The 20,756-nt window shown below is 41.4% G+C and overlaps 1 protein-coding gene across 3 annotated transcripts in view; it reads left to right on the top strand.

The window, feature by feature from the left end:
* Window positions 1–20,756, top strand: part of SLC66A2 (solute carrier family 66 member 2) — a 59,466-nt gene that overhangs the window by 14,174 nt on the left and 24,536 nt on the right. The window contains exon 4 of one of the 3 annotated variants that reach the window (XM_081014294.1): window positions 1,869–1,922. The exons of the other annotated variants lie outside the window; for them this stretch is intronic. Coding sequence (XP_080870420.1) covers window positions 1,869–1,922 — 54 coding nt within the window. The remainder of the gene's footprint in view (window positions 1–1,868; window positions 1,923–20,756) is intronic. 3 annotated transcript variants of the gene reach the window in all.

Below are 20,756 nucleotides of genomic sequence, written 5' to 3'. Positions count from 1 at the left end.
CTCTGCTTTTGTATGGACTTTTGGGGGGTCATGGCTGAAATTCGATAAATAAAAGTTTCCCCCTCACATTTTCTCCATCACATTGATATAGTTATCAGGCCAACAGTGCTGGACTAGAAGAGCCATTCCTTCTGCTGGGTTCCTTTTTGCTCTGGAAATAATTCTCTTTACAAGTCCAGCCTAACCCAAAAAAATATCATAGGGCTCATACAAGTGCAACTTCCAGCTGCTTTAGAGCTAAATTAGATGTGGTGTTAATTGTGTGAATGCAAATAATGTGCATGCATTTTGTTATGTAAATAGGAGCCACAGGAAAGCCTGAGCAGGTTTGGGGTCATGAAGGGTGAGGAGGGGTAGTTTAACTCTTTATTTCCCAGCCACAGTCCTAGTAAGAAGGCCTCTGTTTAATGCTGTTTGCAATTAAGGGAAAGCTTCCATTGGATTCTCACACTGATTGCTGTTTACACAACAAGAACCTGCACATTTAATTGTGTTTGCACAATTAATATCATGTCCTGTTTCACCTTTGTGGTAATACTTTACTTTCTGGAGCAATGTGTACAGAGAGCTCCCATTTCAAAACCCTGTTGGCGTCTGTTTCCTCAAAATTCAAGACTTTGAATCTTGGAATGTATCACAGTTGATCTGTGAGTTTCTGATATGCCTGCTATGTTGCTGCTGAAGAAGAAGAAGGAGAAGAAGGAGAAGAAGAAAGAAAATGAACACCTGAAACACCCCTGTAGCAAACACTAAGGCTACAGTTCTATATATGATTACCTTGGTATAAGTCCCACAACTCAATGAGGCTTGCTTCTGAGTAGACATATATGTAATTGTGATCTGTCTGTTTTTGCACTTAATTGACTAGCCTGTACTAGCTAGGTCACTGTGTTCCAGTGTCGAAAAGCTGTACAGTTCAGATTTGATATCCTGTGTGTGGGGTGTGTGTGTGTGTGTTGTGTGTGTTGTGTGGTGTGTGTGTTTGTAGCCCAGGTATTAGAATGCAAAGTTAGGCTAGCCAATGTGCAGGTAGAATCAAGGTTAATTCAGCCATGGAGCTGACTAGAACATTGATTTTGTTGTTGCCTTAGAAGAAGCAAAATAAAGTAACAGAACCTCTGCAAGCATATTAAATTCCTTGATTTGCAAAACTTTCATTCATAATTCATAATTTACAGAACGCAGAATTGAGGTAGCTGCCCAGAATTAATTGTGTTAAGCACAGAATATACACAATCATGGCTATAGAGTTTAAATTAAGTAATTGTTGGTTTTGTAGCACTCTGAGGAAGTGTGTGCAACTGTTTATCTCAAGTGGAGTGAAATAACAAAGAATCCAATATTCTGTAACTCACTGAAGTTTGAACATGGAACACGCAATGTACATGGTCACTGATTTACAATCAAGCCATCTATCCCTAAGTAATGTTTATCAAAATGCTGAGGGTAAACTATTTCATGCTGTTTTAACTTCCGTAAGGCTTATAGTGAAACATTCTGTTAAATTTTCTTTAAGAGTAGTGTAAAAAGACAACATAATTCATGTTTGGTATTGATGTATATACTGCATTAAATACTTGCTCAAGCTGTGGATTCTCTTATGTTTATGTAAATATATATTTCAGATTATTTCTCAGATGTTTTTTAAGCAGTGCGATGTGACTCAATTATTACTGTATCTAGCTTCAAAATCCAGGGGAGAATGTCTTGTAGACAGCACAGGTACTAAAATAACCAAATCCTTCCAGCATGACTACCAGCAAGATATACTAACCCTGAACTAATTTAGAGCAAATTAAGAGACTGGCTATTATATGGAGTCAACTAGTCTGTTTTGTCTTTGCTTTCTCTTCAATGTTTTAATGTAGCTGCAGATAGTAAGGATGAAGAAATCAAAACACCTCCCAAGAGATCCTTTCTGGGTATGTACTTTACAAACCCAAGCTGCATGAGGTTGCCATCTGAACACCATCTGTTCTTCACTGCTTTTTATTTTTACTTTTTGCCCTTTTAATATTTTTGTCGTGTTAGAAATGAATGCATGATTATCATTTCTACGAAGACGATGCCTGTGCTACATTTTTCATAATAATAAAATCCCACTTCAGTTTTAACACTGACTGAGGAAAAAGATGCATTCAGGTTTGCTCCTCAAGCAAGTTTTTACTCTTTTCCACACATTTTATCTTCAAAATATTATTCTATGTTAGTTTCCTGGCCAATTTTTAGGTCCCTTGATGTGCACATTCTTAATTGATCTTTATTCCCCTTTTTTATGCACTCAGTAATAATGTTGTATTCTTCTCATGCCTGAAGTTCAAGAGTAAGAGTTCCATAGCCAGGTTGTTTCAACTTCCCTTGCCAGCATCTGGTAAATTGTAGGAGATGGAAAATAAAATCCAGGTGATTTATGAGATATGGCACCTGCAGATGTTGCTATTGCATCTTAGAGCTGAACAGATGGGTTTCTGTGTGACAACTCTGCCACAGAGATTAAATATAATCCAAGCCTATAATAGGTTTGAATTTGTTGCAAGACTTGAAGCAGCCAGAAGAGAATGGATTGCAATAGTAGGCACTTTTTTAAGAGGCTGCAAAGTATTTTACATTCCTTACATTTTGGAATTGGAGGAAATAACATTTTCTCAGTGTGCAAGTTTAATTATTCTATTGTTCAGAACATTTTCTGCTGCATCTTTTTCCAAAAAAGGATTTTTCTTTTTTGCAAAACCTTTACTGCATCTTTTTTTGTTCTTTGATTTCCATCATTAGCTTGTAGTGATCTTTACCAGTGTGCTGTGCAAAGATCTACTAACTCACAGGATGTAAACTTGCTTGAAACTCCCTGTGTACATTTCTGCTTCCTGTCTTATTTGTGGTGCATGGTTGAAAACAATAATATGTTGAAGGTTAGAAATATTATTCATCTGTCTTTTTTCCTGTAGCACAGAAAAAGCTTACTAAAGTTCTTTTATTAGCAAGTGTTTCAAGCTAAAAAAATAAATAATACAGCCTGAAAAAGTTAAGTGTTGCATTAATGCATATTTATTTATCAATATTCAAATAGCAGACTTGCCAGCTAATTTCAGTATCAATCAGGGCATGTGCTGGGAGTCACACAAACCTGGTTCAAGGTTTAAATGAAAATGTGCACTCTGTGAATGTGTGGAAAAGTAAGTGCTTTAGCAAAACTTGCAGATTGTGGGGGCAAAAAGCCAAATATTTTTCCTTAGTGGCTCAAGTGTGCTTACAGACCTGGCTCCAGCTCATTAAAATGGGTGTGCGAGTTCTCAAAATGTCTACTTGAAATGGATATGTAGCCTTCAAAGGTGAAGAAGAGCTTTGCCAGTTATGCTTTCATGCCAGAATCTGTGACTCAGCACACTCTGTATAGTCGCTTGCAGTAGCGGACAACTGATAATGAAGTGTGGTGGCTTGAAGGAGATGGGTCCTTCGTCCTATAAAAATGAGAATGATGAAGCCTGTGCACCAGAGGATATGAAAATGACTCTTACCTTTAAACAATAGGCAACATTTCAGCCACACAAAAATCAGAGGGTGATGTATGTATGCATATTACTATGTGGCATTTTATATGTGTGTGATATCTGTGTTTGTGTGTGTTGAGGAGGCCGTGGAGCAGGGCCAGTGAGGGGTGTGACCTGGGATGGGGCATGATCTGGGCAGAGTCCTGAGGGTCAGGTGGTACTTGGGGCTCAACCTCATGGACCAGTGCCTTAGAATGCCACTGGTGGGCATGGTGTTGTGATGTTGCCTACTGATGATATTGCCTGGGGTGGATGCAAAGGGAAGGAACCAAGTAATGGCCAGTGAGGTGAATGATTTGCATATTGCTGCCATGCCATTCAGATCAATGTTATACATTCTCCCACACTGTGCATGTTGCCAACCAGTTGGGAAGGATCATGTGACATTCCTCACTTTGCTGGCTGAGAAGCTGCTGTGCAAAGATCTTCCTGAGACAAAAACTTTTCTATAATGGGATTCCTGAATACAGGGAAGGACAATTAAGTTAAAGAGAACTATTAATCATATTCTGGGGTGGTTTGTTTCCTCTTTCTGTGAGCAACAACTTGTTTTTTCTCATATTTAAAGCATTTTTTATATCTAAATTGTGTGTGCGTCGATTGAATTATGAGAGTTGTTTATGCCTGCATATTGCAGAATGCACTTTAAAATGTATGTGTTGCTAAAATAAATACTTTCCATTTTTTATTCTTGAAATTGGTTAAACCAGAGCTTTTAGGTGATAAAACAGTTTTGTAAAGTGCTGTTAGCTCAAAGAAGGATGTGTTCCACTTTATCTGAGTATCCGTTGTCCTTGGAAACTGTCACTACTATTTCACGCTATAGTATATTAGAGTGACAATGTTACCTAGGGGGTTTAGATGAATAGAAGTTCAGTAAACCTGATATATGATATTGGAGCTGTCATTTGGTATTACCTTCCAGTCACAAACTGAGCTACTTCCTTATGCTCTCTGAGGTCCCTCTTGAGCATATTTGTCAGCAGTCTAGCAAACCACTTAGTGTCATTGATTCTTCTACACCCAAAAAGAAAAATTAGGAGAACAATTTTAACTAGTACTTTATTCTGAAACTGGACTATTTATTTTCTTAAGCGTATGGATAGCTTTCTGTTTTCGAATAGAAACAATTTAGGAAACAAATGAGGAGCAAAAATAATGAATAAAACATTTCAAGCAAATTGTAATATTCAAATTAAGCCTTTGGTCCTCTTAATAAATTAACAGAGTATTTTTTTATTTTGAAAAAACTTGATCCCCCCCCCCATTACATTGTTTAACTCATAAGTGCTAGTGATAATTTGAAGGTGATTAATGTTTTCCTTTAAAACAACAAGTTACCGTATTTTTCGCTGTATAGGACGTACTTTTTCCCCTCCAAAAATGAAGGGGAAATGTGTGTGCGTCCTATGGAGCGAATGCAGGCTTTTGCTGAAGCCTGGAGAGCGAGAGGGGTCGGTGCGGAGTTCCTGCCGGGCTCCGAAGGCTTGCGGATTGCAGCCTGAAGCCCGGGGAGCGCAGCGCCAACTCCCGCTGCGCACCCCGGGCTTCAGGCAGCTATCCGCAAGCCTTCGGAGCCCGGCAGGAGTTCCCGCCAGGCTCAGAAGGCTTGCGGATAGCAGCAAGCTCCGGGAGCGATAGCAGCAAGCTCCAACCTCGCCTTCGCTCCCGGACCCGTTCTGGGGGCTGGGGTCGGGGGAAACTCGGGCTTCCCCCGCCCCAGCCCCACAGCTAAAAACGAAGCCAAGACAGCGAGTGGGATCCATCCCGCTCTGTCTTGGCCTCTGCCAAAGTCGCACGCAGCCTCTCCCGGCTGGAGAGGTGGTGCGCGGCTAAAGAGGAAGCCAAGACAGCCAGCGGGATGGATCCCGCTCGCTGTCTTGGCTTCTTTGCTCTTTGGGGCTGGGGGGGAGGAATAATTTTTTTCCTTTATTTCCCCCCCTAAAAACTAGGTGCGCCCTATGGAGCGAAAAATACGGTATACACTTGTAACATGTTTGGATTATCATCTTAGAAGAATCATTCTCTGAATCAAGAGAATGCTAGATGTTTACAACAATGCTCTGAACAAATTAGTCATTTGTTAATGCTGTTGTGGATTTAGTGTCACAGGTGAGATGAAAAGTTCTTGACCGCTAACATAGTTCTCATAGGCCTCCTACCAACCCCAGCCAGCTGATTTGGTAATTACCAAGGAAATTGGATAACTAGAGTCTCTAGATTTTGAGAAGCTAAGTTCCTTGTATTATATGGATCTAGTAATGATATCTCATGGCAGTTCATGGATACCCTGCTGCAGTATCTAGCCATTCTTGGTTGCCATCAAAATTCCTCAGTTGTGTTTGCGATCTGCACATAGAGGATAATACTAGACCTCTTATCCCGTTCCACTAGTCATAAAGTGTGTTCAAATTACCATGCTCAAGATTATCAGCATCTCTGTGGCGCAATGGGTCAGTGCATCTGGCTGTTAATCAGAAGGTCAGTGGTTCAAGCCCACCCAGGGATGGCTGCAGGCAAGATTCCTGCATTGTAGCAGGTTGGACTAGATCACCCTTGGGGTCCCTCCCAACTCAGTAGTCTATGTTTCAATGATTCTGTCTACACTTCCATGAATATATGATACTAGTGTGCTAATACTGCATGCAGTTTGGTTTTGGGGGGCAGGTTCAAACACTATTGTCTACATAAGGTTCAATATTGTCGGGAAGGGCAACCAAACCAACTACCTCCAAACCAGTCCTCATGCTTTTATCATTAGTGAACCTTCTACTTCCTCGAGGAAATACCTGTCATATGTAATTTTATTGCTGGGGTAGCCAATGTGGTACCTTCTAGATGTTGTGGGTTTAAGTTTCTGTCACCCCCAGCCATTACGGTCAATGGTCAATAATGATGGGAGTTGTAGTCCACAATATCTGGAATGCCCCACATTGGCTATTCCTGTTTTTAAAGTGTGATGTAATTATGAACATTTGTAATGGGACCATTTTCCATCTCCAGGGCTGGAGTATTAGGGCGCTTGTTCGTACTGGCTGCTGCCAACTCAGCACGGGAGTGCTATATATTTTAATCATAAAATTTTATTTATATAGTGCTTTAAAATAGTGTCATGGTGCTGGTATTTTCTCCCTTTTTTGCCTTAATCCGTCTTCCTTGGTTGTTTTTTAAACGATTGCTATATATGTGGGGAGAGAAAATTACTGCTGCATTTATATGTTCCAAGTTATACACGTGTACAAATTTAAAATGATAGGATGTACTGAGGAGCTGGGGGGGGAAAGCTGTGCTGATTTAAAAACAACCAGGTGGCACCACTCACCTCTTCCTGTGTTTTTAAAATGATCTGTCCTCACTTCCTCCACCAATTTCCTTTCCTTTCTCGTCTCCATCTGCTGAAATGATCAGCCAGCTTCCAGTTATGAATGTTAATTTAGTTACCATTTCATAGAGATTAATGAGGGTCAAAGCGTTTGTGTTGTTTGAGAGCCACTGCTTCAGGCTCCCTCAAGAAGATGATCCTCACTTAGATATATGGAATTAAATATGTGACTGCCTTAATTGGTTGATACCAGAACACATGAATAGTTCAACAATTGATTATCTTGCTTCTGCCGTGTATTGCAAGGTCCTACTTTAAGCAGTTACAGTTTTGGAGCTCAGCCTGTTGTTCCTGACCGCTTTCTTCTGTTACTAGAAGCCAAAATAGTGAACCAATTAACATATTACCCATCAAAGCAAACAAGAGAGAGAGAGAGAGAGAGAGAGAGAGAGAGTGTCTAAGTCCATTATTTGAGTTCAGCTGAGGTGCTTCTCTTGCTAGCATTCCTTTCCTTTTCCATAGCCAATGATGAGACTAAGCACAGCATCCAGTTGTTTTGGAATTCAGTCTGATTCTTGATTTCAGGAATCTTCCATCCTGAAACTGGTCAAAATAAGGAGATGGAAAAGGAAGATGACTGTGATTAATTCCAGACACAGATCATATAAGTGCTGATGATGTAAAGTCTTGCACTTTGAAAGAGCACTTGGTTTTGATTTCAAAAAAGAGCATTTGTGGGTAACAGGAAACATTCCCCCCCCCCCCGCAAGAGTGAAATGAGGTCTTATTAGAAAAGAAAAGAAAATCCCAATTAAACTTCTAGAAAAGATGCAACTGCTGTATCTAACCACATGGGGGTGCTCTTAGATCTTGAAACTACTGTTTTCAGTTTGTATAAGTTAAACTAAAAGAAGCAATTTCAGCTCTTAAGGGAAAACAAGAACCAATATTCTCTGGTATTCAGGGTTCTGATAGTGGATGTAATTGGTAGATGTAGCTCGTCTGCAGCATTCAAATGTTAGGATTTACAGAATAGGGGAGGGACGAAGAAAGGAGGAAATTGATTTGATTTTTTATATTTGGAAAAAATATACAAATGCAGCCATTAAATATTGAAAGCATTTATGTAAGCATGATGAGTATACATTTAGGATAAAATTTATTGGAGCCAAAATGCTGTGATTTTTGGAGTAAAAAACCCCCACCACGAATAACTAGAGATTAAACCTGTTGAAAGTAATGTGATCACAGCCCTGAATTTTCTTCACTTTGCACTGCTTCAGTGGGCACAATAGGAAGAACAGGCTGTACAGTGGTTGTATTTCCATGCCTTGGAGGATTTTTCACTGCCCCTGCCACCGCTACCCTTTCCCACTTTCCAAGATAAAATATTCTCTGGAGACTCAGCTTTGTCAAATAGCAGGTACAGTGGTACCTGCTTCAGGTTACAGATGCTTCAGGTTACAGACGCTTCAGGTTACAGACTCTGCTAACCCAGAAATAGTACCTTGGGTTAATAACTTTGCTTCAGGATGAGAACAGAAATTGTGCGGCGGACCTCCGGAACGAATTAAGTTCTTAACCCGAGGTACCACTGTATTTTAGATGGCAAACAGCTTTCTGTTAATAATAATAATAATAATAATAATAATAATAATAATAATATCTTTATTGTCATTGCCCCCTTCGGGGACAACGAAATTACTTGACTGCTCCATAAAAACACTAAGTAAACAATACAGTATAATACAGCAAGGGAGATTAGATGACTTTCAAAGTCCGGGCTTCCCATTCAGGGCCGAGATCGCTCTGGAGAAGAAGCTGTTCTTAAGACGGCTTGTTCTTGTCTTCATCGTCCTGTATCTCCGTCCCGACGGCAAGAGCTCGAAGAGACAGTGACCAGGATGCGATGGAAGAACATTATAAGAACATACTTACGACCTAATTCAGGTGGTGGCATTGCAAGATTAGTTACATTTCAAAATCATAGGCATATTTAGCTTGTATGTTATTACATATATGTTAAATATGCTAATGCTTTTGAAATATATCACCTCCTGCAAGTACTGTCACTGCTACCATCTGTAATATTGTCACATGCAAAAAAGCACCCAGAAAAGATGGGACCAGGATGTGACCAATTCCCAAAGGGTGTGCCCCTATAGTACTCTCCAGCTATTTTGCTGTATTGTTAGTATTATGCTACCACAGTGCTGGCTCATACATTATAGCCCTGATATTCGAAAACCATTGCAAGGAAACAATTTGCTCATGAAATCCCTTGGAAGTGGAGCATGTTATAGGACATGTATTGTAGGCCAAGTATAGAACAGGGAGAAATTATTTGAACATTGACTTATTTGGATCTATCCTAAGAAAAGATCAAAACAACCTGGAAGAAAGCAAAAACTGGTCTTGCTGAGACCTAGAATGCAGAAGAAACTGCTGACGTTTTCAAATGTCTAGTCTCAATGTGGCATATTAGAGATGTGGTGCATCTTACTACAGCATCTGGGCCTTATGTAATCTTCCCAGCAGAGCAGAAAAAGCTCTCTTGAAATTAAATAGTATTTGCCTGCAATGATTAAATTAAATAGCTGTGCCATATGTATGCATAATACATTGGTGGTGATTCCTTCTCTCTACTCGGAAGCAAAGGCAAAGTACAGTGGTACCTCAGGTTACATACGCTTCAGGTTACATACGCTTCAGGTTACAGACTCCGCTAACTCAGAAATAATGCTTCAGGTTAAGAACTTTGCTTCAGGATGAGAACAGAAATCGTGCTCCGGCGGTGCAGCGGCAGCAGGAGGCCCCATAAGCTAAAGTGGTGCTTCAGGTTAAGAACAGTTTCAGGTTAAGAACGGACCTCCGGAACGAATTAAGTACTTAACCCCAAGGTACCACTGTATAGAAGATGCATAACAAATTGGAGCATTCATTAAAAAGGCAAGTTCTTGTTGAGTATATTTCTTTTTCCTTTATCTTTAACAGATAAAGCAACAAACAGCACTTCAGACAAATTTTTTCTGGATCCTGGTAGGATCCAGTTCTGAGAACCACAGCCTGTTAAATTGCTAAAGACATGCCAACAGATCCAGCAATGTTAGCAAAAAGGGATGTACACAACTGGGTGGACACTCTGGACCCACATGACCTCAATCTAGATGATAGTACTAGCATCACGTGGCTTCAGCAAATGAGGATCTTTCTAATAGCCCACCTTCAAAGCTCCAGAACTGCCACCTTGGAAACAGCATCATTTTAATCAGAGCAAGGGATGAAGCAGAAGCTGAAATGGTTTGCTGTTAGGATTTAAAATTTGTTTTGTTAGTCACTGTAATATGCGTGTGGGTGTATGTATTTATTTTCCATTTGCACTTTTTACACCTAGCTTCTCAAAATGTTTCACTGGATTTCATTTCCATAGGCTTTGTCCCAACAAAGCTTCTGGGTGCTCAGGTGGTTGTTAAAATGGACTCGGTATACACTAGGTCATGGGTAAACAAACTAAGACCCGGGGGCCGGATCCAGCCCAATCGCCTTCTAAATCCGGCCCAGGAATCAGCATGTTTTTACATGAGTAGAATGTGTGCTTTTATTTAAAATGTATCTCTGGGTTATTTATGGGGCATAGGAATTAGTTCATCCCCCCCCCCAATATAATCTGGCCCCCCACAAGGTCTGAGGGACAGTGGACCAGCCCCCTGCTGAAAAAGTTTGCTGACCCGTGCACTAGGTTGTTTTACTCCACTCTCTTCCCCATTCTTCCTTTCTCAGCAGTGATCTTCTTGACTTATATTTCAGGAGGCTAACAGAGTAAGCATCTTAAAGGTGGGTTCAGAGTTAGCATCTTGAACAGGGGTCAGCAACCCTTTCCAGCTGTGGGCCGGTCCACCGTCCCTCAGGCCATGTGGTGGGCCAGACTATATTTTTTTGTGGTGGGGGGAATGAACGAATTCCTATGCCCCACAAATAACCCAGAGATGCATTTTAAATAAAAGGACACATTCTACTGTGAAAACACGCTGATTCCCGGACCGTCCGTGGGCCGGATTGAGAAGGCGATTGGGCTGCATCTGGCCCCCAGGCCTTAGGTTGCCTACCCCTGATCTTGAAGGTATGTTCAAAGCACAATCTTGGATTTATCCTTTTTTTTTTTGTTGGCAGTATATGCTAAGACTCATCTCTGGTCAGTATGAAATAGATGTTGAAAGCTAACTGGAGGATCAGGGAGCCATTCAGGATCGAGGAGGCAAGTCTTAAGGAAATGGCTTGGGATCCAATGGATATCTGCTGAGCTGGGACATTCCCAACACAACCAGGCTATGCTAGTGTAAACTCCGCCCCCCACCCCCTTGGCTCAGCTTGGCATACATTGGCATATTCCCCCCCCCATTCGACTGAGCCAAGCCCAGTGAATTTAAAGCCTTTACCTCCACAGCTACTGGAGTTCTGCTCTGGGTACCTCTGAATCCGACTCAGTGCCTTTACTGGGTCCCACAACCAGCTCCCACACAGCTTGGGAACAGGGGTCAGAATTTCTAGTACAGTGGTACCTCGGTTTACGAACTTAATCCTTTCCTGAAGTCTGTTCTTAAACCAAAACTGTTCTTAAACCAAGGCAGGCTTTCCCTTCTGAGGCCTCCCGCCACCAGTGCCCTTCCACTGTTCGGATTCCATTCTTAGACCGAGGTAAAGTTTGCAAACAGGGACACTACTTCCGGTTTTGCGGAGTTTGTAAACAGAATTGTTCGTAAACAGGACCGTTCTTAAACAGAGGTACCACTGTATAGGAAACAGTAGGTCCAGCCATCTCTGCTTTTCAGAGTCAAACACTGTCTGCTAATGTTTAGAAATATTATGACCATAGAACTTTTATCTGTTTCTGTGTCAGGAGTATGGATGAAACAGTTGATAAGCTGAAGAAAAGCCCTTTTTAAACCTGCCTGGCTTCTCTTCTAATTCCCCCCCCCCCCCCCCGTTTCAAGCAAGCAAATAGATCAATAAAAGGGATCCGACAAATCTCTCCTGAATAAAAATTCTTATTCATTATGAGAAAGCACTTGAAAACACATTAGTTGAGAATGCTATCCATACAATTTCGGAGCTTAACTCTACTTTGTGTGGAAGTTTGTGGGGTATTTATTTCTATTTAAAATTTACTGAGAAACATTAACTTTTTCTTTTGACAGTTTTAATTGAGCTCTCAATGGTCTTCTGCCCTCTCCTGCTGCCGAATCCTGTATTTTTAACACACTCTTTCTGCTACCCAATTATTTTTCCGCTGACAGTGATGAGTATGCATCTTTCTTATTTTGCCAGGACTTCTTAACCTTGAAATCTCTTTTGATAGCACAAACCTTCTCCCTCTCCGCCAACTGTTAGAAAAATGGGATAAACACAAGTTCAATCCTGCTGTGAAGGCTTTCTGAGCTTGCTGACTCGCTGAGGCTTAACCTCCTTATGTTTGCACAGTGTTTTTCCAACTTTCAACTTCCTTCCTTTTGTCTAACTCATTACTGTTCAGGAGTCAATATTTTCTTTTCTATGTAGGTTTTGCATCTGGATTTAATAACAGATTACAATAAAATATTTTACTAAGCACCTGGTACCACGTCTCCTAACAGAAAACTTAGGTGGTAAGTGCTGACAGGACTGTAGCTAAAACTGGACTAATCAGAAAAGGAGGTTCTAGTATGTTTGGGAAAACCCAAAGTAATACTTAGCAAAAAAACTTAAAGGAGGGTAGCTCCTCCCATGACAGTCCAATGGAGATGGTACATACTTAGTGTTCGCAAATGCAGTGTGTCTTGGAAATAAAATCAGAAAACTGCATTTGGAACAGGAGAGTCCATTTAGGTCCCCCCCCCCAATTTTTTGTACAGCGGTACCTCTGGTTGGGAACGCCTCTGGTTGTGCACACTCCAGGTTACGAGCTCCGCTAACTCAGAAGTAGCTGCTCCTGGTTGCGAACTTTGCCCCAGGATGCAAGCGGAAATCACGCAACAGAGGCGCCATTAGTGAAAGCGTGCCTCATGTTATGAACAGTTTCCGGTTACGAACGGACCTCCGGAATGGATTCCGTTCGTAACCAGAGGTACCACTGTATTTGAAACAATAGCATGGGAAGCAAAGTGTCATATCCCTCAGCTGGGATTTAGAATCTTACCATGGCTACAGGATCTAGTTTATTCTTGCATGTCTCTACAAGGCCATGAAAACATTTTGCAGGTAGTTGACCTTGGGAAGTAAGATCAGTTTCGCATTTGAGGTCATATAACTTAGTCCTGCAGGCTGAAGCCTCACTGCATTTCTGTACGGGCTGGACAGTTCACATCTGTGCTGTCGCCCATATGACGTTCTATATTCAATGTAGTAATTTAGAATAGATAATGCTATCAATAAACAAGCAGTCATATTTGTGAAATATCAAGCAACTGAAGTAAAGCGCTAACTGACAGGCTAGTTTGTAAGATTGTCTTCAGCTTAAAGATATAGTAACACATGTCATCACAACATTGATGAATCCTGCCCCAATGTCCTCAGCTACAGTAAAGCCTGAATCTTGGGGATCATCTGCTCTTGATTTGGTTTAATTGCCAGCATAATCGTTTACAGATCAGATTTAGCGACACTCTGGTCTAAGTTTGTTTGAGATACAACAGCCATTTTGTTCTCAAGTCCCCTTGCTGGGATAAAGAGAGATTTTTATTATTTTTATGTGGATTGAGATAAAGTTTTAGTTTTTTCTTTTTTCCAGATTTGACTCCTTTCCTTATTTTTGACTGCTTTTCTTACTGCCTGATCTACCAATAAAAGTATCCCAATGAAGTACAAAAGCAAAGTTAGATGGCAAATTACAGCACTCACAGAGAAGAGCTCAACTCTCAGACAACCAGCACATGAGCTGATGTCATCTCTCCCCCCCCCCCCATTTATTGATTTATATTTGGCTGTTGGTGCTGCTGTGCCTTGTTGATGTGCTACAAATGTTAAATGATGGTAGGTTCAGAATACAAATACATCATTTTGTTTCTAACATTTTTTTGCAGCTGCTTTAGAAACCTGGGTGTAAGTGCCTTAACAAAAATACCCATTTAGCCCTTTTGTGAGTGTAACTGGCTTTCAGCGCCAAACTGCTTGTGAATTCATATTTTGTTGTTTCATGCATGCCTGAATTACAAAGATTGGATTATAGAATAATCCATTGAAGCTTTAAAGAGTTTCCATACAGACATGTAGAAAAAAGGTGTTAAAACAGAGCTTTACCAGGTACACTCTATACATTTTTGGTTTTAGCATTAAAATAATAATAATACAGCTATGTACAGAGTGATTCCTAAGAAGGTAATGCTGCTGCCTCAGAATTTGAAGTCTCTATAGCCCTAGTTTTAATTATTTGTATTCACTATTCCTATCTTCATAACTCTGCACCTTTAAGGCTTTCTAAGGCATGAGAGCTGACACTAAGTGGAGCTCTCCATTAAAATTTAGGGAGCAATACTAAGCATTGGAAGCCAGTGTAATTTACAGCGCCATACATTAAGCTGGCATAAAGTACACCAGAGCCAAAATCTGTTTGGTAGTGGGGCTACTGCTGGCTCAGACAACCGAAGCCTACAGGGAGGAAACAAGCCTTTAAAATAGAGTTTGACCTACACCATCCTGTCTGCTAGTGCACCTACCTCAGGATTGCTGGGTCATGTGACCAAGCTGATCAATGTTAAGATCTAGAGTCAGTCTGCCCTGCCTTGTCCTTGTCCCTCCCCTTGAACACCCAATTTTCAGGGCTCACAGTCCCACAACTTCTGCTGGTTTTGCCCTGGCTAAATCAGGATGGGGGAGTTATGCTGGCATATTTAAAATAACTATTTTAAAATTCAAATTTTGGGGTAGATTAAAAGATTTGCAGATTGACATAGAAATAGAACAACATGCACTTATGAGTGGAAACATGCAAAGTAACATGACATGGAAATACTGTTTTATCCATCTATACTTAGAAAATAATCAAGGTAAAAAAAATAGCTATTGAGCATTTTTCTTGTATCTTTGCTTGTGTGCCGTTGTATTTTCCGGCCATATTTGCCCCATTACTATAGACTTGAGCTCTACAATCACCGAGAGGAATAGCATGTTCTTTCGAGGTATCAGTTATCAATGGAGCAATTTCTTCCCCTCTTTTGTTGCTACATTCTACAGACTTGAGAGATCTTACTGGAATCTCATGCTGCGTTTCTTTTAAACGTACATACCTCAAAAGAAATGTTCAATGTGGGAAGAATCTGGTGTGGAATCTACTATTGCTGCAAAGTACTTTGCAGATAGCCTCTCAAGCAAAATGTGTTGTTTCTCAAGATTCAAACTTGATTGCCGCTGTCTTTTGGGAATGTTTTAAGCAGAGGAATGTGACTATTTGTAATATACTCTTTTAATTTCCTCTTGAGATGGAATCTCAGTGGTGATACATCCAATGTCAAGGCCTACATTGTGATCACGCCTCTCATCTTCCAAATTTACTTCCATATGTGTCTGTATGTCTGTTTCTTTCTGTTTTCCATTTCCTGCATCTGCCCCTTCATCAAAATCCTGTACACGATTAACCAAATCAACTGCTCCTCATATGGTGATGAGGTTTCCAACAGTTTCCTCTTGCTTCAATTCTATAGGTGAGTTCATTGAATAAATGTTTTGATGCCACACTCAATCCACATGGAAAGAGTGTTGACCCCCCCCTCCCCCTTTTCATTTTTCTTGTATTTTCTTTGCTGGCCTCCTAATTCATGAGAATACATTTTGGAGAGATGATTTATAAATTAATATTTTTATATCTTTAAAAAAGGGAAGATAAAAAGACAAATATTATATACTAATAATTTAGTAGTAGTAGAAGTAGTGGTAGCAGATTAGTAGTAATATTTCTGTACTTTAGTATTCAAAATTCTACCATATCTGGTACATTAGTACCAAATGTGGAAATGCTGTGTTAGACTCTGTCATAAAATAGTACTGAAGCTGTTGCCATGGTGATATAGAATGGGAAAGTAGTGGGGTAAATATGACCCCACTTATCCATTTAAGGGTTAAATCACTCTGATAAAGTGATGCTATGTTGAAAGTAAGTGATATTATTCATTATACCACTAAATTTCTCAACACTACATAATATTATTTATCATAATTTCCATCAACTATGATATATAAAGCTCACACAAAACTAGCATTTAAGACCTTAAGGCAGAAATGCAGATGTGGAGTGTTGTAGGGATACAGTAGTGAGGTATTCCCTATGTAAATTCAAATACATTTAATACTTTGATTTTTAGAGGAGCCAACTACCTACCTAACAATTTGCTCCTAAACAGGAGTGGAACATTCTGAGAGTTGTTTTGCCCACTATTTCCAGTTTATTTATACGAGACAAAATTAAGGGGGACGCTGCTGGGATGTGACTAAAGCTGCCGCCTTCCTCTGTAGTAAAATATTACATGCTATAACTGATCTCCCTTTAATAAAGAAATTAAAAAATTGTCCAGTAGCACCTTAGAGACCAACTAAGTCTGTTCTGGGTATAAGCTTTCGTGTGCATGCACACTTCTTCATGTGTATCTGAAGAAGTGTGCGTGCACACGAAAGCTTATACCCAGAACAAACTTAGTTGGTCTCTAAGGTGCTACTGGACAATTTTTTAAATTTTTAAATTTATTTCGACTGCGTCAGACCAACCCGGCTACCTACCTGAATCTGATCTCCCTTTGTTCAACTTTAAAACTGTTCTCCGGGCTTCACCATTCTTTCTGCCAGTCTCAGCTTTATTTGTAAGCAAAAATTTAAATATAAGTAAAAACTGCAGTGTCAGGGAGAGGCAAACGGGAAAAGATGAAAGGACAGAAACCAGCAGTTATAGAGAGCCTAAAGAGATTATCAGCAGCCTGTCATCTGACAGTGGGTCTGACGTAGAGGGGGAGGAGGATGAGCCTGGAACAAGTCATTCTGTACACAGAGGAAGTCAGGGGAGGAGTTTCCACAGACTTGCATGCTGGATACAGAAAAGGAAGAAGAAAGATTAGAGGCGGCAACTGCGCAACAACGGGACGGACGCTAATTGAAACGCTGGAGATGTGCATTTGAACTTTGTCAAATAAATGAAATAGTTTGGAACTGGCTGGGAGCCCGGAGTCTTATCTATGCCAGCTGGACAGCATTAAGCCTCTGACATGCAGCACCTAGCTGTGCTCACTTGACCAAAAGAACAACAATGCTGCAAGAGCTCCCTTCAAACTTTGCAGCTTGTTGCAAGTTGGCCAGAATAACTTGAGTTGTGCAACACTGTTTCTCAAGTTAACCAGTAATTCCAATGTAACAACACTTTTTGTCAGAAAATGTCCAAATCAAAATGCAGTGGTACCTCGGGTTAAGTACTTAATTCGTTCTGGAGGTCCGTTCTTAACCTGAAACTGTTCTTAACCTGAAGCACCACTTTAGCTAATGGGGCCTCCTGCTGCTGCTGCCGCGCCGCCGGAGCACGATTTCTGTTCTCATCCTGAAGCAAAGTTCTTAACCCGAGGTAATATTTCTGGGTTAGCAGAGTCTATAACCTGAAGCGTCTGTAACCTGAAGCGTATGTAACCTGAGGTACTTCTGTACACAGAGATGAAGAATGTTCGAGTAAGTATAAATATCTTTGGTGGGGTTTTCTTTTGGTAGAGTGGGGTTTTTTGTTTTTGCTTTTATCAAGACCTTTACAAATATAATTTGAATCAGTGCAAATACCAACTATCTCCTGATTCTTAGGAGAGTTGTTTGGGAAAAATAATTTTGCCAGATGTAGTCAGTTCTTCATCTGTTCATGATACTGGCGGCAATGAGTTGCTTTGCCCTCCTTTGCTTGAAGGCGGACAGATGTCAGTGCTGACACCCCCTGCCCTTCGCCAGCAGATGGCAGTCCCTTCAGTAGGTGGAGCACGTCACCTGCAAGAGAGACTAGGCAAGCCCGCCTTCTCAGATCTTTTGCTGAAACTTTAGTATCGCCTCTCTGGATTGGCTGAAAGAAGTGGGGCACTTGGCAGAAGAGAAAGCGGATGGGGGGGGGACTGGACGACGTGTCATGGCATTTTATGTAGGATTACATAAAATGTTAATGCTAGTCTTCACACTACAGTGGTACCTTGGGTTAAGTACTTAATTCGTTCCGGAGGTCCATTCTTAACCTGAAACTGTTCTTAATCTGAAGCACCACTTTAGCTAATGGGGCCTCCTCCTGCCACTGTGCCGCCAGAGCACGATTTCTGTTCTCATCCTGAAGCAAAGTTCTTAACCCGAGGTACTATTTCTGGGTTAGCAGAGTCTGTAACCTGAAGCACATGTAAGCTGAAGCGTATGTAACCTGAGGTACCACTGTATATGCAAACATTTTCTGAGGTCCCAGGGAATTTTTTGCTATCGGGCCCCCTTTTTCACCCCGTGCAAGGGTATGATGTACCCGTTGCACCTCCCTCTCCTGGGCCCTGGACACACTGCTCCTCTGCCACTCATGCTTCCACATGTCAGGAACTAACCCATAGCCTGGTTTCGTGTGATGTCTAAATCTGGGTTGATGGTTTCCTTCTCTGCAGTCAATCCCGGAGCTTGTAACCAAGATTTATTCTTGTCATGCCACTCATGCTTTATTTGTGGGGAGCAAACCATGAGTCCAGGATTAGACGTAAGGTTGAGCCAGACCAGCTGCAGGAGTGGGGAGGATATCCACGATTTCAGTAGCTTGCAGCGCCACATTTAGTTTAACGTGGCATATGAACCATGCCAATGTGTGTGCTTTCAGTTGCTCATTTTTGCAAGAAGGATAGAGTGCTGTGGTAATTCTGTGCACGTGGCTGTGCAAAAAACATCCTGAATACACATTGGGGGGCTTATTTAACTTCACTGCAAACCAATGTCATCTTGACTTCACTTCAGTCTGTGTGTGGTTCTTGGGAGGGCTTGTTGCGAGGTCATTTTGCACCACTACCCCCCCCCCCTTCTTGCTGTGTTGGAGATGTGACCCTGGATGGAACAGACAGAGCAGTTTGCAGCTTTCTCATTTTATAAAGCTCTGTGTTTGGGGGTGTGTGTGTGGTTTTTGGTTGAAGTGCCTAAAGCTCAAGAGCTTGCGTGCTCTTAGCAACTAAAATTGGTGCAAAGTCTCTTCTGCCTTTTTCATTGCACTTTTGAAAGGCCAGCTCACTGGTGAATTATATCAAACCTTCAGTAACATCAAACCATTTTACCAATATGGGTTGTTGTTGTTGTTGTTGTTGTGGGGGGGGGGGAAGAAATCAGGTGTTCATTTTCATGTCAGTAGGAAAAAAATACTATGATTTAGATTTTTAATTCACCACACCTATATTACAAGGTATAGTGTGGCCTGGGAAAGCAGCTCTTGCCGGTTCATATGAATTAGCCCATAGACTTTACTTCACACCACAAGGTGTTGGAGTAGAAGTGACCCATAGAGGCAAGAGTGGGGTAACTGAGGAAGATTGAAGCAGGAAAAGTTAATGGTATTATGACTAACCTCAGAGAGGATGTTGGTATTCAATATACATTAATTTAGCCCTGGCAATTGCCTATTTATTGATAGAGGAAGACAAGCCAAAAGTCAAGGTATGTAGAAGATTTGTGACTGGCTCTCTTGACACTTTTCCAATGAAACACAGCCAAGGGAGGCTGCCAAGTGGACTGGAGCTGATGTACAGCTCAGACGATGAGGTTGGGCAAACTTCATGGTGCTTAGAAGCTGTGAATAATGAGGAAGCAAGCTTGCGCTTTTTTACTCTACCCATTGGATGTGCTTGTCCTGTGCTCTTGTCCTCACCCCCATTTGGGGCTGGCTTTGGGCTTGAGGTGGTCTAGGGCAGCGGCTTTCCCTGTCAATGGTCCTGGCAGCCTTGTTTGGCTGGAATGGCAGTGCTCCAAGCTAGGGCGGGGCAATACAGTGGTACCTCAGGTTAAGTACTTAATTCGTTCCGGAGGTCCGTTCTTAACCTGAAGCACCACTTTAGCTATTGGGGCCTCCTGCTGCCACCGTGCTGCTGGAGCACGATTTCTGTTCTCATCCTGAAGCAAAGTTCTTAACCCGAGGTACTATTTCTGGGTTAGCGGAGTCTGTAACCCGAAGCATATGTAACCCGAGGTACCACTGTATATCAATATATTGTCCAAAACTGGTTTGAAGTCCATATTATGATATCGGTTTCACAATTCTTTACCTGGTGATATATTGTGACTCATGATGTGTGTGTGTGTGTGTGTGTGTGTGTGCGCGCACACACACACACTATGCAAAGATCACAGTGCAGGAAAAGCTGTGAAGCTAGCCAGTGCCTCTACATTAGGCTTCTTCAACCTTGGCCCTCCAGATTTTTTGACACTACAATTCCCATCATCCCTGACCACTGGTCCTGCTAGCTAGGGATCATGGGAGTTGTAGGCCAAAAACATCTGGAGGGCCAAGGTTGAGGAAGCCTGTTCTACATAGTTCCATCCTTATTTCAGACATCGCAATATATCGGTATAATCATTATGTTTAGTTGGTGATATATCACAATGTTGAAAAACAGATATCGCCCAGCCCTACTCCAAGCAAGAGTTGTTGGTTTCTCACAGTGTCCCAGAATAATGCAAAGCTGCAGGTATTGCTGGGAGTTAAAACAGAGCTTAGATCGAGCTGCCTCATGCTGTTCAGTGTTAGGAGGGCCGAGAGCAGCCATAGAAGTAGGCTTTGACAGGTGCTGTGGCCCTGGCACCTGCTCAAGAGTGCCAGGTGCTGGCCCTGCAGCCCCCCCCCCCCGAAAAATCAGTGTACATGCTTTGAGCTTTGAGGGCTCCCAAGCCAATCTTCTTCT

The sequence above is a fragment of the Podarcis pityusensis genome, assembly GCF_964106645.2.
Source record: "Podarcis pityusensis genome assembly, chromosome: 7".
Taxonomy (NCBI): domain Eukaryota; kingdom Metazoa; phylum Chordata; class Lepidosauria; order Squamata; family Lacertidae; genus Podarcis; species Podarcis pityusensis.
The sequence above is the reverse complement of the archived record's forward strand: the minus strand, read 5'-3'. Positions and strand labels throughout refer to the sequence as shown.